Source organism: Lepidochelys olivacea, assembly GCF_965140295.1.
Source record: "Lepidochelys olivacea isolate rLepOli2 genome assembly, chromosome: 9".
Classification (NCBI taxonomy): Eukaryota; Metazoa; Chordata; order Testudines; family Cheloniidae; genus Lepidochelys; species Lepidochelys olivacea.
The window spans coordinates 44968699-44987085 of record NC_140419.1 but is presented as its reverse complement, the minus strand read 5'-3'; the positions used below and the strand labels follow the sequence as shown (position 1 = coordinate 44987085).

The 18387-nt window shown below is 46.6% G+C and overlaps 1 protein-coding gene across 2 annotated transcripts in view; it reads right to left on the bottom strand.

The window, feature by feature from the left end:
- Positions 1-411: 411 nt before the first annotated feature.
- Positions 412-18387, bottom strand: part of KLHL6 (kelch like family member 6) — a 31457-nt gene continuing 13481 nt past the window's right edge. For both annotated transcript variants that reach the window (XM_084638189.1, XM_084638190.1), the window contains exons 4-7: positions 15173-15410; positions 9131-9333; positions 5283-5496; positions 412-2249 (exon numbers count right to left, since the gene is read on the bottom strand). In XM_084638189.1, the coding sequence (XP_084494315.1) occupies positions 1948-2249; positions 5283-5496; positions 9131-9333; positions 15173-15410 (957 nt within the window). In that variant the 3' untranslated portion in view covers positions 412-1947. The remainder of the gene's footprint in view (positions 2250-5282; positions 5497-9130; positions 9334-15172; positions 15411-18387) is intronic.

Genomic DNA, 18387 nt, shown 5'->3' with positions numbered 1-18387 from the left:
AGCCAATTTAAATAGAAAAACCGGGATAATGCCCCCAAACAGAATTAAACACAGCCAGCCTGCCTGGCCAGTAACCTCTAGATCAAAAACAAAAGCCCATGAAAAACAACCAACCTCCCATTGAATGCCATCAGCATTCAGTGCCCTTGGCAAAATGATGGTCATAGAAAGGTAAGTCTTGAAGTTTAACAAATGTAGACTCTGTTGTGGGAGTGAGTGAATTACAGATACAATCCTTCTGCCAGGTGGGGTCGGGGGCAGCAAGGGCCAGCTTCAGTATCTAGGAGTCTCTCTTAACCTTCCAAGATAGTACTGTCTTGAGCCCCCAGCCAGAAATCTGAGAAAACTAAGCACCATCCCTGGGCACCTCGATGAGCCAATGTTTCCCTACTCGCAAGCAATGAGTCTGTGTATAACAAAAGAAAACTTTTATTAAAAGGAGAGGGAACACAGCATCAGTTTGGGAAAACATCCTGACAACGATTCAAAAGTATGCAAACAATAAGTAAACACCTGCCCCACAATAGCTTGGGCAGTGGTCTTTTGTCTGTTTCCCACGTTGCAGTGTGAAAGTCTGACGGAGGAACATCCCCTTAACATGCCACTCCCCTTTCCCTTCACTGCACCCCAATCTCAGTGGGTTATCTGAGGCCAGTGAAGTCCCAGAATTCAGGAGTGCCATCATGGGGGTTCAGCACCCACCCCTGAAAGCAGGAGGTGAGCAATGCCAATGCCAATGCCCACCGCTATCACTGTCATCTCTGCAGTTTCAGCCTCTAGTGGCGATGCTGTACTCTGAGGTTCTGCCGCTGAGCCCGGTTCTTAGTGATTTCAGCTCTTAGTGAAGAGTGGAGAAACTCACTGCTGTTTCATCTGCCACACCCTCTGCATTGTCTTTTGTCACAACTCTCCCTGCACCTGGTCTAAGGTTCAACCCCCTAGACCAGCTTATTAGTGAATTCCTCTCTAGCAATCACTGAACAGCAACAAGGGTTTTAGATTGAATCTGATCAAATCTGTCTTTAAACACTGGTGGGGAAGGATCAAATGATATCTCGCACTTTTTAAACGCAGTCCATACCATCGGGTAGGAACACCTGTCCTGTCTTGTGCCCTTCTACCTGACGGGATCATTGTTGTTACTGTTATCCATGCTAGGTCTGTTTATTAGTTGCCATTCTGGGTTGTTTGTGGCCTGTTTTTTATGTACTTTCTAATTTTGTTGGGATTTTTTTTAGCTAGAAGAGTAAACAAATCCAGAGGTGAAATACATTGTTGTGGCTTTTATTGGTATCTCAGCTGGGATTGTCAGCCAGGGATGTCAGCTGGGTTTGATTTTTTTGGTGATGTGAAATGAAAGGATATCTTTTTCTAAAATGACATCCTTTTGCTGCATGTAACGTGCCATCCATCAAAAAGAAGTGTAACTTACAAGGAAGCCACATGAGTTTTGCTAGTGATGCAACTCTTCCATTCCATATACAACTTCTCCTTTTCTTTGGGTGATGCTGCAAGTCCAGTAGTCTGAGGCTAATAGTAATAAATAATATAGCAACATCAGGCCAGAGGTGGGCTGAAATTTGGCATGACTATCCTACTTGCAGTAGGATAAAAGGCAGACATACACCTACCGATCATGTTTCCGTGTATGCCTGGAGGTTCTGTACATTAAGAGTAAACTCCAGATTATCCCATCATTTTTTGGGTGGGGAAGGAATTAAGATAATTTAAGGCATGTCCTGTACAGAGGAAATGAGATTTCCTCCTGATTTCAAGGAGGCTGAGGACATATACAGCTATTTCCTGAAAGGACCCTAGTAGCAGTAGTTCCACCCAACACTCTTTGCATTTAAAATTATCTTTTCAATGCAGTTTATTCAGCCATTGTCTCCTTAGGGGAACTGAGGTATTTGGATATCATCTGTGGTTCTCTTTTCTCTCTCAAAGTCAGACAGAAACTGCTCCAGGCACTATCCTGCGGATGTGTGTGTAGGACTTCCTCAGGGTGACGCTGCCATGATGGGACACCCCACGAGGTAGGACGCACTCCTCTGTTAACCTCTGGATCTCGGGGTCCCAGCACAGCACCGTGGCGATGACTTCGTTCTTCTCATCCCGGCCCCCTGTGATGAACAACTTGTTGTTGCAAGGGGAAATCCCGCAACTTGCTCTCTCATGAGTGAACTGAGTCACTAGGCACCATGTGTCCTGAAGGGGGCTGTACGAGTACAGTGCTTTCATTGCCCCACCTGCAACAGAAACAGAAATTGGTTTGCTCCTGCCATTAGTTCCTCTAGTTCCTATCCAAATTAGACATTTCAACAGAGTTCCATCACTGACACTTATGAGAACACTTTACCCCCAAGGTAAAGTCAAAACAAGACTACAGGGCAAAACAAGACTGCTCTGAAAGACCTACAAAGGGCCACTTATTTTTCATAGCTCCATCGATTTTATGGGACCATTGTGATCATCCAGTCTGACCTTTTGCATAACACAGGCCAGTGAGACAATCTACCATGTCCCTAGGAAAGTTTTACTAATGGTTAATTAGCCACGCTGTAAATTTTTTTTTTTTTTTGGTCTTATTTCTAGTCAGAATTTCTCTAACTTCAGCTTCCAACCACTGGATCTTGTTACACCTTTTTCTGCTAAATTAACGACTTGTGTACTATCATACTCTTGTGTACATATCGTACTCTTCCTTCATATAGGTATTTGATAGACCATGATCAAGTCACCTCTTAATCGTCTCTCGAAGAAACAAAACAGATTGAGCTGCTGTAGACTGTCAATGTAAGGCAGGTTTTCCAAACCGCTAATCATTCCTGTAGCTCTTTTCTGAACCCTTTCTCATTTTTCAACCCCTTTTTGAAAGGATTCTGACAACTAATCTCCAAGTATCCAAGGCAGGCCCTGGAGCAGAGGTGGGCACACTACAGCCCGCGGGCCACATCCGGCCTCCAGGACTGTCCTGCCCGGCCCCTGAGCGCCTGGCCCGGGAGGCTAGCCCCCGGCCCCTCCCCTGTTGTCTCCCTCCCCCGCAGCCTCAGCTCACTGCACCGCCGGTGCAATGCTCTGGGCGGCAGGGCCGTGAGAGCTCCTGGGGCAGCGCACTGCAGAGCCCGGCCTGACCCGGTGCTCTGTGCTGCACGGGGCGCGGCTGTCTGTCCTGGTGCAGCGCACCACCAGCTACCGATGCTCCAGGCAGCACAGTAAGTGGGGAGTGAGGGGGGGTTGGATAGAAGGCAGGGGAGTTCGGGGGTGGTCAGGGGCCAGGGATGTGGATAGGGGTCAGGGCAGTCAAAGGGTGGGGAACAGGGGGGTTGAATGGGGGCAGGGGTCCTGGAGGGGCAGTCAGGAAGGAGAGGGGGGGTTGGATGGGGCGGTGGGGGGCAGTTAGGGGTGGGGGCCTGGGGGCGGTCAGGGAGAAGGGGTGATTGGATGAGGAAGGGGTTCTGGGGGACAGTCAGGAAGGGGGGGAGTTGGATTGGGCGGTGGGGGGCAGTCTGGGGCGGGGGTTCTGGGGGTGGTCAGGGGACCGAGAGCAGGGGGTGTGGATAGGTCATGGGTCCCCGGGGGGGGTGGCCGTCAGGGGGCGAGAAGCAGGGGGGTCGGATAGGGGGTGGGGGCTGGGCCACGGCTGGCTGTTTGGGGAGGCACAGCCTCCCCTAACCAACCTTCCATACAATTTCAGAAACCCGATGCGGCCCTCAGGCCAAAAAGTTTTCCGGCCCTTGCTCTGGAGCCATATTTCCTCTCAAGACAATGGTACCATTCCATTTAAAAGGCACTGGGGGTCCTGCCTTGCTGTTTTCAGGAATGGTGCGCTTTCTCCAGAACTGCTCTATATGGAAGTGGTAGGTAGACCTGATAGTCTGGGTTTTATTGTCCTGCAATGTCCTGAACCCTTCATGTAGGGAAAGGGGTGAGAGAGGTATTTATAAACAGTTCTATTGTATGACAACATGATTTTGGTTGTGACAAAATCAGCCTAACAGACAACGTGCCTCCCGAATCCCTCAGTGTTGGCTGATTTCTGTCCCAAATAAAAACTCTACTGGGTTTCTGATTTAATTGGTGCTGCGGAAGGTTAGTGGGGGAGGGAGGTTCTTTTGCAAGTGCTTGCTGCTTTTCTTATTTAGCCAATTTTCCACAAAAGCCTGGGAGGGCAGGGGGGTTGATCTGTCACATGGCTTTTCACTTCAGAGCCTGTGGTACTTTGGGGACTTTTTGTGATGTAATTAGCATGCTATAACAGGTTGAAACAGTTGGTTTGTGGGCAAGATCCTATGCTACTTGGCGTTGAATTTTAACTCAGAGGCACAAAGATGTCAACTCATCACAAACTGGTGAGACCTGCTGTCTGTCTCTCTCATCCCTCCTGCTCATAGAGGGTGAATTGCATACCGGTGCATAGGCACAGCCCAAGGCTCTATATGCACCTCTGAAATCCTACTTAGGACCACAAAATAGGGCTTCAGTGATGCCGCAGGCTTTGTGCTAGGCCTCTGTATGGGGCGAATTTCACACTGATTCAGTAGCGCTCTGTTCTGCGTACCCATGCTAGAAGAGGTAGCTGGAGACTGCCCAGAAAAGCAGTCACATTATTTTTTAAGTATCCCCCTTTCCTACTCTCCTGCTTCCCTGTGTTCCACTGACAGCTCCCCCATCCTCTACCGACTTTGCCCAGAAGGGAGCAATCTCTGTAATGCTAGATGCAGCAGTGCTTCCTCATCTCCTGCAGTGGGACGGCTGTCACAGGAGACTGGTCAGTGCTCTGGGGTAACCCATCTTCCCATAGATATGCCCAGATGTCTGCGTACTGAACTCTTTGGCTGCTAGTGAAGTTACAATATGAGTTTGGAGTGTTCCCACTGACATTTAAGGATGATATACAGTTTAGCTGATCCTCTTTCAACTTACATCGCAAATCTGCTAATTAGTGTAATCAACCCGGAATGTAATCTTGTGATGAAAGCTGGAGCATTGGGTCCTCCTGGCTCTGATCCCATTGAAGCCCATAGCAAAATTCACAGCCCAATATGCACCTCCTGCGCAATACATTTCCTGTAACCAACTGTCTGCATCTATATTGAACTGTAGACTAGAGTAGGAGTAACAGTGTCTGAGTGTTCTGGGTTCCCATCTCCCATCTAGAATCTTAAAGAAGAGCACAGGGTAATGATCATTTGCTTATGCTTCTCTGTAGGGTTCCAGGAATTAGTTAAAAATAAGCTGAACTCAGTCTAGAGAAAAAAGAACATCACTGGTTTACCTACCCACAACATAGATGTGGTCACGGAAACTCACAGCATTGATGCATTTTGCTTCAACTGGCATGGGTGATTTCAAGCTCCAGTTGTTCGTAGCTGGGTCATAACATTGCGTTTTGTCTGTAGCTAGTTTTCCATTGGGTCCTCCCCCAATCACATAGAGCTTCTTCTTGTAGCTGGCTGCAGCAAATGAGCTCACATTGACCATGAGGGGAGCTGCCTGGGTCACCATTAAAAAACAAATAATTAACAACCCACTGAATAGTCATTTGGATTTCATGTCCTATAGGCTGGTGATTTCTTTTCTTTTGAATGTAGATAGTCATGCATTGCTCTGTATTCTCTCGGAGCCCACCATGCATTGATGTTCCTAGAAGCTGCCATGCATTCGTCCTGAGAGGAACTCACACCACTGAGCTGCGTGTCTGTACTGCTGTCAGAGAGAAGAGGGGCAATAGGGAGCTCCAACTAGGGCACTCCCTGGAAGTCTGACTTTTGGGCCACTAGCTCTGGCTGGGGTCCAGACTGGGTCTGAAACATTCCATTCCTTCCCAGTGTATCAAGAAGCTACTAACTTTAAAACAATATCACCCTGGGGAGCGGAATTGCGGTGCCAAGACCTTGTATGTTAGCAGGAATGGAGAGGGAGCAAACAGAATGGGAGGGGCGTCCTGATGAGCACATGCTTTGCCTAAAACCTAACACAAAAGAGAGAGGTCTGATTTTAGGCCCGTCAACCTTGATGGTGTCCCTTTTGCAAAGGGTACACTTTGTTCAGATATGAAAAGTTAGGGTGCCAAAGTCTATAACGTGCAGCTTCAGCATTTGGGATTGCATTGCAATGGTGCATGGACATGCTGCCCCATTGTGGTGTGGAGGGAGCAGAGGAGCATAGCTAAGCAGCTGGAAATGCACTGATCTGGCGCATCCCTACTGTAGCGGCTGGACCCACCCTTAGCCCAATTGATTTCCTGGGATGTATCAGCATCCAGCTCCCCGTGTAGATGCACTCTCTGAAAGGGGAACCCCTGAGACGGCAATAGTGGACACATTACCTGTCCTCCCCCTGGGGAGCTGTGGCCCATGCTGACTCGGAGAGGTGCAGTTTGTAAAAAGTGCCTTATAGGTGCATCTCCAGTTACATAATGTACCATGTGCAATGGCAGGGGAATTTCCTCTGCTCTCTTGAACAGAAATACTGTAGCTGTCTGCGTGGATTATTGTGTTCTTGTTTTAAACTGACGTCAGTAAACGTTTTCCTTTTAAACCTGTTAGAAAATGAGTGAACTCCACTGGGACCCTAGCTGGAGGGACTATTAAGCTGGTGCAGTATGGGTAAAGTAATTGTTTTCAGAGGTTGAAACTGTTGCATCCTCCGTCGTCATCCTCAGTGCAGTGTCATACTTGCCCCATGCCCTGGGAATGGAAAGTAGGTGGCGGGAGAAGAGCTTAGCTGCATGGGGAAGCAGCAGGGGAACATATTTCTGGAGAGCAGAGCTCCTCTGGAGCCATGTCAGACTGGGATGATGATGCAATGCCGGCATGGAAGCACATGAACTGCCAGCTGGGGGAGGCTAGCCCCCAGCCCTGCCCCTTCTGCCCACGGCCCCACTGGAGCCCAGAACCCCCCGCCACAGCTGCCAGCCCCTGCCCCAGGCTAGCACCTGCCGATCGCCGGGAGGGCAGGCGGCACGGCCCTGGCCCCTCCAGGCTGCACAGCCTGAGCCGGGGCCACCGCATGGGGGAGCCGTGGAGGGGAGTCTGGGGGCGAAGTGTAGGCGGGGCCATGCCTGGTTGTTTGGGGAGGCACAGCCTCCCCCAGCCTATAATATCCACCGCCCATGGATGCAAGCTACTGTGGTGCAAGGTAACTGCTTTGATTTCATCAAGTTTGAATTTGTCATGCTGAGTTCAGTTTAGTCTGTGGTCTTCAAGCCATTAGCCCAGCCTTACCCTCAGCTCTCTTTGACCTACAGTGGAGTATCAGCAGGTTTCAGGAGGCCAGCTACCACAAGAAATAACCTGATTGCCTGTGTTTTCGCTGTGCAAAAGAGCCAGGTTACACAAATGACCAGTTCCCAATCTGTGTGGGAAGTGGTTGGGTGTGATTTACTGGGCCTGTTAATTCATCTCCTCAAATATACTAATGGTATGAACAGCAAAACTGGAGCACTCACAGATTTCCTTAAATAGAAAACATTTTTCTTTCATCCCTTAAGGAGTAGCACGAAAGAAGAAAAGTAGAACAAGTGACCATTTCTGAGCATCAAGGGACTTGACACTTATAGCAGTTTCTTTTTCAAGGAAATTTAACATCTGTTCTGGGCCTTTGAGATACAGGCCTAAAATACAACCCCATCCTACCAACTGCCCACAGTCAGTTGCAACCACTACTTACAGGGCAGCGTACATTTACATAAGTGAAGTGGTCACTCTATCTAAGGGGATTTCTTGAAAGCTCTTGTCCCACAGCTCCTCTGCTTCAGCTTGGACTTGGTCAGAGCTGCGTGTGCTGCACATGTTCTGGGTTGAAAGGCCCAGCACAAATTTGCTTTATCTTCTGCTTCTTTTCCCTTTTGTCTTCTGAGTGCTTTGGCTTTACCCTGGGTTATGTCCACCCTCATCTTTATCATCTTGAAAATTTTAGTCCTGTCCCATTATCCGTCTCTGCTTTCCTAAGTAGCCACAGATCTGACTCCCTTTCTATTCAGCTGAACCCACTGGCCTTCCTTGTCTCTTTGGACTCTTACCACCATCTCAATGTTTAACCAAAACTCCGTGCTATCCATCCTGTGTGGGTGCAAAAATGGGGGACAGGCAGTAGAGGAGAGTGCAAGGAGGCTTCCTCTCTGCAAGGGTCAGGCACAAGCCCATAGGAGAGCAAAGGCCCTGACCCTGACTCAAAAGAGGGCTTGGTGCCCACTCAGCAGATTTGGGCTGCTGTAGGGGATGCATATCCAGCATCCGTTGAAAGGGTGGCAGAGCTGTGGCTACAATGTGTGCTCCCTCGGAAGCTCAAGAGGAATTCTAAATGAGTCAGCCAGAATTCTTCCAGGTGGCTCCCTCTACAATGCAATATGCTCCCTTCCCCTCTCCAGCACAAGCCATGGCTTTAACACAATCAGGTCCTTTACATTTGTAAAGTGCTTTGAGATTCTCAGATGAAAGCACAATAAAAATGCAAAGCACTAGTAATTTTCCGCGTAGTCAAATACTGAGGTCCCCAGCAAGTCATACATAAAAACGACTGGATACCTTCTGGTCTCTCTCCTAAACTTACACTGGACAGTGCAGCTGTAATGCACCTTCCTGCTAATCATTTCCTGGGTCTGTGTTTCACCACTACCAGCAACTCCTCCTTGTTCCGATATCTCCTTAATTGACCCATATAATGTTTATCCTCTGAGATTATTTCTAATCCCCAAGCCTGTTTTACACTTGTGTTGAAATGTATGAGATGCTGGTCTGCATATACCCTTCTAGAGCTAACCGATTAGTAGTTTCCTTTACACCTGCTTGGTGTCTTCCACAGATGTAGGGCTAATTCTGCCACCTTGATGCCTTCTGAGTATTATTTTATTCTGTGAGTAATCCCATTGGCTTCAAGGAAATGGTTGTAGTATAAGAAACTGTTCAGCAGGAGTCAGGATGGCAGAACTGATTCTTTCTTTGATCCTCCTTCCCTTGAAGTCTGCATTTTCAACTTGAATGCGCAACTACTAGATTCTGGGGGGAGGTATGTAGTAGAATTTAGCTCATTTATTTTGAGGTACAATAAATACCTAATAAAACTCCCTGATTTCAATTTGTTTCATTAGTGTTGCATGAAACAGAAAAGTGTGACTGTATTTTACCTCTGACCAGCAGTTATGGAAAGGATCGTATGTTTCTACGCTGTTGATTCTCTGTATGCCATCAAAACCTCCAACCACGTACACTTTGCCGCCTAGCACAGCCATTTTGTGCCTCCATCGCCCGATGTTTAAATATTCAATCTGGATCCATTTGTTGATGGAGGAATTGTATTTCCAGACATCATGTTGTGTTTCTTTCCCACCTGCGAGGTACACAATACATGTAAGTGACATAATTGGCATGACCTGTGTTTGCTCAGAACTTCTAGTATGTTCTATTCATCATACAAGAAACAAAAACCATTGGTTCATGGCATTTGCTCTGGAAGCACATCTTCAGCAGAATAGTACTTGCTTTAAAGGAAGACAACTTGCAAGCTTAAAGTTCCTCTGGTTAAATTTGCATTACTATACTTTGGAGAGGGCAGAGAAATTCCTGGGGGTTATTTTACAAGTCATCTCTTTCCCAGACATGAATCACTATTCATGTTTCAGCTGTCCTACCACCTTTTCTTTCACATTTGTAACTTTAATATAGTCAGTGGCCGATGGCTTGTAATGATGTGCAGAAGAATCTCAGGAATGAGACTTGTTCCTGATTGTAGAAAGTTAGACATAGAGTTTAAAGCCAGACGGGACCACCAGATTATCTAGTCTGACCTCCTGTATGTTGCAGGCCAGCAAGACCGCCCCACCCCGAGCACCTGCACACTAAATCCAACAACTCAACTGAGACCCACAAGAGACTAGACTATTTTATGCCACAGGCAGAGAATAGGGACCAATGTGCACCACTGCTGAGGCCCCCTCAGTGGCAGGAAATGTATTAAGTAAACCATAGCCAAATAATCCTGGCAAGTGGCCCACACCCACACGTTGCAGAAGAAGGCAAAAAACCCACAACGTCACTGCCAATCTGATCTGGAGGAAAGTCCCTTCCCCACCCTAAATATGGCAATGAGTTAGACCCTGAGCATGTGATCAAGAACCAGCCAGCCAAGCACCTGAGAGAGAGAATGGTCAGTACCAGCTCAGAAACCTGGCCTTCACCGTCCTATGTCCCATCTCCAGCCATGGCCATCACTGATGCTTCAGAGGAAGGAAATTTGAGGAAAACAAAGAAAGCATAATAAATGGGAAGAGGGGGAGCCTTTCCTGACCACTTTCAAGGGGCCAGCTGAAACCCTGAAGCATGAGCTTTAGGAACATAAGACACAAACCAGAAGCGAGTCCCCCTGCACCACCACCATCACCATCTCAAGCAACTCTGTCATACAATTGCATTCATAAATGTGTCCAGCTCTCTTAAAACTAATTAAGTTGTTTACCCCTACAACTCCCACTTGGAGGCTATTCCAGAATCTCACCCCCGTGATGGTTAGAAAACTTCCTCTAATTTTTACCCTGAATTTGTTGATGGCAAGTTTATACTCATTTGCTCTTGTGCCAACACTTTCCTTTGGCTTAAATAACTCTTCACCTTCCCTGCTATTTACCCCTTAACGTATTTATAGAGAACAATCATATCTCCTCTCAGCCTTGTTTTTGTTAAGAATTGGTGAATAAACAAACATGATATCAATTAAAAAACTAAAGCTCTGCATCACATAGTCAGCCACTTGAGAATCCCCCTGGGCCAAGAAGGTCCTGCTGGGGACAGGTAAACCAGATTTGCACTGGTGGAGCTGCTATTACATAGGGATGATCTAGCCAGCTGGTCCACTGACTTCCAAAATACGAACAGGGGGCCTGATCCTCTACTCCATGAAATTCTCTCACTGAAGTCTTCCAGGAAGTTTTTCCAGAGTGAAAAATTCAGCATTGGGTCTATTGTTTCTTGAACATGAAGGGGCCTGGCTGTGATCTCACGTCTCTTCATCTGACTCTGGGGCTGGCTACGCTGCAAAAAAAATAAATAACTCGCAGCAGCGAGCCTCAGAGCTCAGGTCAAGTAACTCGGACTTGCACTTCTGGACTACAAATAGGAGCGTAGACATAGCCCGGGCTCTGACACCTGGCAAGAGGGGAGGGTCTCAGAGCCCTGGCTTCAGTAGTATTAGGAGTAGAATGATTTCGGTGAAATTGCTCCTTATTTACACCAGGAGACCAGAATCAAGCCCAGTAGTTTAATCCCCAGAGTAAGTTTGCAAATGAGTCTCACTCATTCAAAAAGCCTAGCAGCATTTTCGCCAGTACGTTAGTTTCCGTGTCATTTTTATTCATAACCGGAATACAAACAGAACTAGTTGAGTGTGAAACCCATTGCACAGTCTGAGAAGCTTCACTGCATAACCTACAGTCCAGCTATGCAATCATTTCACAAGGAGGATTCATATTCTATTACAGAATTGTCTGCACTCATTTGTATGCTGTACCACAGCCAGATCACTGCAAATTGATGGAACTCATCTCTGGGCCAAATAACAGATTGAATAGGAGATAATTAGCATGCTAGAAAGATTCGTTGGTAATGCCTTTCTGTCTATGAATTTTTCATATATCTATGTTGTTTTATTTGCGCTCAAGCAGGTGAAGTGTATGAATGCGGAATGCCAGAATTCTTATCTGCAGTAGTCTTCAGAGACAGCAGGTGTTCCAACCACACATTGTCGCAACCTTCCCATTTACATTACAGTTTGTTCTCTCCTGCATTAGAAAACAGCCCTGACAGGAATCTGAACTAAACCATGCTTTTGAATTCTGTCTACATCATGGGGGAGGGTGAGATTTTTGAGAGAACTGTAGGTATTTAAACGCCTTGTTCTAAACTTGATGGGAAATGGTGCATTGATATTCTCTCTTCATTAAGAGCAGTAACTGCAGTAAATGAGGAGACTGAGACCTCCAACAGTGCCCTGAGGGAAACCAGCAGGTAGAGGGATGAGGATGCAGAGATACTGAAGAAGTGGATAGCAAGGTAGAAAAGAACCAAGTCACAGAAGCCAAGAGAAGGAAGAAAATAGAGAAGTAGAAAGTGATAAACAGTGTCAGAGACAGCAGGCTGATCAGGAAGAATAAGCATAGATAAGTGCCCCCCTTTGATTTAGCTAGGAGGAAACAATTAATAACCTTGGCCAGTGCAGCTTGGTTGGAGTAGAAAGGGTGAAAAGCAGATTTGAGGGGACCAAGGAGGTGAAGAGGTCAAGGAAGTGAGTAGATGAAGGGGAGGAGGGATGCTAGTTAGAGTGCCAGTCTGATCAAAGTAAGCAGTTCTTTCATAGTAGGGCATCTATAGGCATGTCTAGAGAAAGTTCAGTTTAGGAGATAGAAAGAATGAGAGAAGAAGCCAGAGATGATGGGAGGCAAAAGGCCTGGGGCTAAGGGGACAGACTGAGAGATTAAAGGCAGCCAGTAATGAGCTCTCTGAGTGCAACAGGTGCAAAGAACTGGGGGGACGTGTTTGTTAAACATTCCCTGTTGGAATGTTGGCGTTGATGCCCCCGCTGAGGACTACTGAACAAAGGGAGAAGCTCTGAAGAAATAAAGAGCAGAATGTAATGGTAGGATGAAAAGAGAACTTCCTTTCCTTAAACTAATGGGGAGTGAAGGAGAATGAATCCTGGCCCCAGAACAAGGAGATTTAATAAAGACTAAGGGCTTGGCTACATTTGCAAGTTAGAGAGCATTAAAGCAGGCCTGGGCGCCCTAACTCCTGAAGTGTCCACACTGCAAGGCACTTTGAGCGCCTAGACTCTGCAGCTGGAGCGCTCCTTGTAATCCACCTACATAAGAAGCATAAAGCTTGCTGTGCCCTGGCTGAAATGCCCAGGTGTCAGTATGGATGACATGTTGCACTACTGCGCTGTGATTGGCCTCTGGAAACATCCCATAATCCCCTGAAGTCAAGTGGCCACTCTGGTCATTGTTTTGAACTCGGCTGCAGGCATGCGGATATCCCCTTTCAAAGCTCCGTTTCTGACAGCCGTCATGCTTATCTGCTCTGGGACAAAGCAAACCATTACTGTGGAATGCTGCTGCTGTGAGTGTGTGTGAGAGAGAAAGGCGGGGGGAGGGGGGTCTGCTGCTGTCTGAACTTACAAGACCGGATGCTGATACACTCTCTGTCCCCCAAAACACACTGTCTCTCCCCACACACACACACAACACTCCCTGTCACACTCCCCACACCCTCCATTTGAAAAGCACGCTGCAGCCACTTGCACACTGGGATAGCTACCACAATGCACTGCTCTCTGTGGCGTTACAAGAGCTGCTAATGTGGCCACACCAGTGCGCTTGCAGCTGACGGTGTAAACACACGGCAGCGTTTTCCCTGCCGCGGTCTACGAAGGCTGGTTTAACTCCCAGCGCTCTACATTTGCAAGTGTAGCCAAGCCCTTAGTTGGAGCGAGCTTGTTAAAATCCAGGTAGTCCTAAATGCAGACTGCAATGGGAGATATTTTAGACCAGCATCATCTTCTAGGCAGAATGTTCCCATTTGACACCCCAACCCTCCCCCACTCTCTCCCCCCATTCTACTTCACTCATTTTTGAAGTAAAGGTTGCGTTTGGGAAAGCTGCCTGATTGAGAACTCTGCAGAATGATGTCTCCTACCCACAGCACCAGGACAGTATTGGCATTGGCTGCTCAACTTTCCCCGCACAGCCCCACCCTTCATCTCACATTGTGGAAACCTGTAGCCTCCATTCACTCTGTAACCTCTCCACTTGGACTGGCAACTAGGATGTGGCCGTTGTGAGGGTGGCTTTGAGCCAGTGGGCACCTTTCCCCTAGGAAATGGAATGAGATCACCAAATTCATTTCCAATAGGTCATCAAAATAGCTGCCAGCTGGTAACGAGTCACTACCAAGCTGACCTGCCTTTGAACTTGTGAGTTTGAAATACAAGGTTCTGTATTCCATTGCCAATCCCCTAAGCAAGCCAGAGTCTTCCTTGTCTTCATAGGGGTTAGTATGGAGCAGGTATTTATAGAAGTTACATTTCTCTTCTGAATCCATTCAAACTGTGATCCACAATCACACATTCACACTGCTGCCTTGTACAAGGACTCTTGGGCCTCACGGCGGTAATGGCAATTAACTTTGCTTTCAGTAAATGATTGTTTTTTAGAGTCCCACCTTCTGCACTATTGAAGTGCTCCTGAAAATAGGATTTTCAATCCCAAGCAACACAATTACCATTACTGTTTGCAAACTATCAACTGTTGCTTATTCATGCAGAACTCCTATTGGGGGTCTTCCAGAAAAGCTTTGCGGTAGCTACTGTTGATTGTATGCTGCGTATGCAGCTGTAAGAGGCCTTTCTGTAACTATCATTCCTGACACTTTGGTATGCCAACACTGGGCATGCACACCAATCCAGTCAAATATCGTTTTGCATTTGTTTGAAAACTGAACCCATGTTAATATTCTAAGAGGCTCAGCACTGCCACTACTCAACCCAGTGCTTCTCAGTAGCCTGTCCCTCAACCACGGCAATGTATGTGAGGAGCCCCTTTCAAAGGCAATCCCTGAAATGCTCTAACACTAGCTGTTTATGTCAATTTACAAAGCATAGTATATGTTCTACATCCCTGGTTCTCAACCAAGGGCACATGTACCCCTGGGGGTACGCAGAGGTCTTCCAGGGGCTACGTTAACTCATCTCGATATATGCCTAGTTTTACAACAGGCTACATAAAAAGCACTAGGGAAGGCACTACAAACTAAAATTTCACACATACAATGACTTGTTTATACTGCTCTATATACTCTACACTGAAATGTAAGTACGTTTATATTCCAATTGATGTATTTTATACCAATATGGTAAAAATGAGAAAATTTTCAGTAACAGTATGGCTATGACACTTTTGTATTTGTATATCTGATTTTGTATATTTTACAAAAATATTTTAATATTTTAAGTGAGGTGAAATTTGGGGTACACAAGACAAATCAGCCTCCTGAAAGGAGTACAGTCGTCTGGACAGGTTGAGAGCTGCTGGTCTTCATAAAAGCTGTACCTATTTCCCCTCCCTTGTTTATAAGACTCCTGTGTTCTCTTCTCTTAGTTCCATTGGCATTATCTTGCTCCTTACCTGATATGTAGACTTCATTTTTTAGCGTAATACATGCAAACTCCACCCATTTTTTATTCTCGCTCTCCATTTCCTGTTCTGTGATTGGTAATTTTGCCACCTCCAAACGGCTCCGCCTCAAAGGATCCAGGCAAGTTACTTCTGCGACAAATTTTTCATCTTTTGTGCAACCACCTATGATCATAAACACCTCGGACTGGAACTCATGCATCCGGGGCTTGGTTCTTTCTGAAATAATCTAGACACAAGCAATATAGAATGAATACTCAGGGTGTGTCACATGTGTGGTTAAAAACAGCATTATACCCTGTGGCATGAGGAGCTCACGAATTTAGCTCCCATTGGTTCAGTTCTTTGGCCAGATTTTGCCTATAGCACATTGAAAAGAGCTTCCTCTCACACGGTATTAGCCAGCCCCAGGAGCACAGCGCTCTATCCATAGGTGCTGACTCTGGGGGTGCTCCGGAGCTGGAGCACCCATGCAAAAAATTTGTTGGTGCTCAGCACCCACCAGCCACAGCGGTTTGGCGACTCACCTATCAGCTGTTCAGGGACTGGAAGGATTTGGGGGGAGAGGGCAGGAAGAGGTGGCGTGTGGGTGGGGCCTCAGGGGAGGGGACAGAGCAGGGTCAGGAAGTGGTGAAGAGAAGGTGGGGCCTGGGGTGGAGTGGGGGCAGGACATCAGGGCAGAGCAGGGGTGGACCACCCACCTGAAAAAATTAGTCAGTGCCTATCTTAGGTATTTATATGGTCCCTATTGCTGTGATACCTGAGCACCTCCCAGTCTTTAATGGATCTGTTCTCTCAACGCTTCTGTGAGGTAGGGGTGTACTATTATTCTTATTTTACAGGTGGAGAACTGGGGCACAGAGAGACCAAATGATTTGCCCAAGGTCACGCAGGAAGTATGCTGCAGTTCGGGGAATCGAACCCAAGGCTCCCAAGTCCTAGGCTAGAGCACTAACCACTCTGCTTCTCTACAGCCAGTGCACAAATCTAAAATGCTGTGTTGCAGTTGCAGAGTGATCCTGGTTCTAGTAAACTGTTCCTGTGTCAACGATAAAAGTGTCAAAGCTCTCTGCTGTTCCTAGGAGAATATTTACAAGGGGAGTTAGTCACGATTCTAAGTTGAGAGGTGTTATTGATTAGCTGCGTCTCACTGAAGTGCAGGTGGCATGACTTCCTTTGTTCCTAGTAGATACACCATTAGTCATATTGGAATGAATGCAGTGGAAATTTCAAGGAAAGCTTTTTATAGCATACAGGAATTTATCATTTATTTGAAATTTCTGCCCTGTCAAACAACACTCGATGTTTTTCTTGGACTTTTAAAACTAATTTACGGTGTGTTTCTATAAACTGGCATAAACAATCTAAATTAAAAAGCAGGGTCTTGCAGATGTAAAATTCCTTTCTGTGTTTGCTCAGTATAATTTACTAAACTGTCAGCAAGTCTCAGCATCTGAGTCAGAGCTCTGTGGATGCCTCATAATCCCTATTTTAACCCCTCTGCCAGCCTCGCAGTCCTTCATCTTAGCCATCAGCATTGGACGGGACTTTCAAGAGCACACACATTCTGCCCCTTCAGCATCCAGGGAAATACCTGTTGAGCGATGGGTGCCACTCTCTTTGCACAACCCCACTGGCCCAACAGCACTGCCATCGACTGCGGGCTCAGACAGCCAGACACTGGGACTGAAGACTGAACCCAGATCTCTAGCAAGGCAGTACAAGGCACTGCCATTGGGTCACCTGCTGGCTGGCCTGAATTGCTAATCACCTTTATAGTCAGGGCCTGCCTGTGTTTTGCAATGCCCTATGCAGGCTCCTAGCCAGGGAGCCTATCTAGCCCCTTCCCCTCCAAACACAGGGTTCCACCAATATCTTTGCACCTGTGACAGACCTCTGACAGCCTGCTGCCCTCTCCTGACACTCCTCAGGCTGTGGGGAATCACAAGCACACTGTCTCTCTCATTCTTGACTGTGAAATTTTGACAGCTGATGACCCCTTTTTGTGGGCCAGGAAATAGGACTGAAGCGTAACTTTCCAAGTTGGGGAGGGATCAATTAGGAAATTCCTTTTCCACCTTTGCCTGTTACACCTGGGCTGAGGTGGGATCATGGCTGGAACAGGGTATGGGACTGTGGCTTGCAGGTTAGGCACAAGCGTATGTCACATCCTGTGCTAATGAATAGGCTATACAGACTTCTGTTTAGGATTCTGTCCCTGAGATCAAACCTGTGTTTTTCAGAGCTGGTTTTTCCTTTCCTTAAAAGGTTCCCTGGTAACTAATAAAGGTAGACACTGCATCTTCTCACACCCACACTGAAATTCTTGAATGCCTCTGTCTAGCTGGCCCTGCGCAGGATCATTTCAGAGCAAATTTGAATAGCGGCCCTACACTTGAGCCTTTTTTGTGCTATACCAGAATCATACTTGATTTATACAGCCCCCATCCCAAGTATACAGGCAGCGTACAGCATGCTTCGAAAGGGAATCATGTCACCCAACACTAAGCAAAGCCATCTTTGAGGTGGAGCACACGTGTCAGCCTACATCCATAACATCACACAACAGTTATTTAGGAGGGGATGTGAAGAATAACATACTCAAGAGATTCCGTCTGGATAGAGGGTATGAGCGAAGGCATCGGCAGACGGTCATTCTCAAGAACACAGGGAATGCTTTAACAAACCTAGCTCATACGTATTTCCAGTCAGGCTGTTCCTCCTCTCTTATATTTTAATAGCTCCTACATTCTAAGGCCAGAGGGGACCATTATTATCATCTAGTCTGACCTACTGCATAACCCAGACCAGATCATTTCAGCCAGGAACTGCTGCATCAAACCCATAAAAATTTTATTGGCAATTGGACCTTTAGGCTCAACAGTACAACTATAAAGAGAGTAAATTTTAGCAGGGAAAGTAGACATAGATAACTGTTTATGTAAGTATGGTACTGCTTACCCTAAGTGATCCATTGGAATGCTTAGCAATATTTGATGTTATAGATGACTATTTTAATTGGGATACCAATATTAAATAAGAAAGCAATGTCCAAAGTAATACCTTTGATTTGCCTTTTTACTAGGGAACACATCAAGGAATATTGATTAACCTTAGTTTGGTATCGGACAGAATTGTGTGTGAGAGGTTCTCTCTCCTTTCAGAGATTCATGAACATTTTCTGAAATGCTTTTATGTTAAAATAA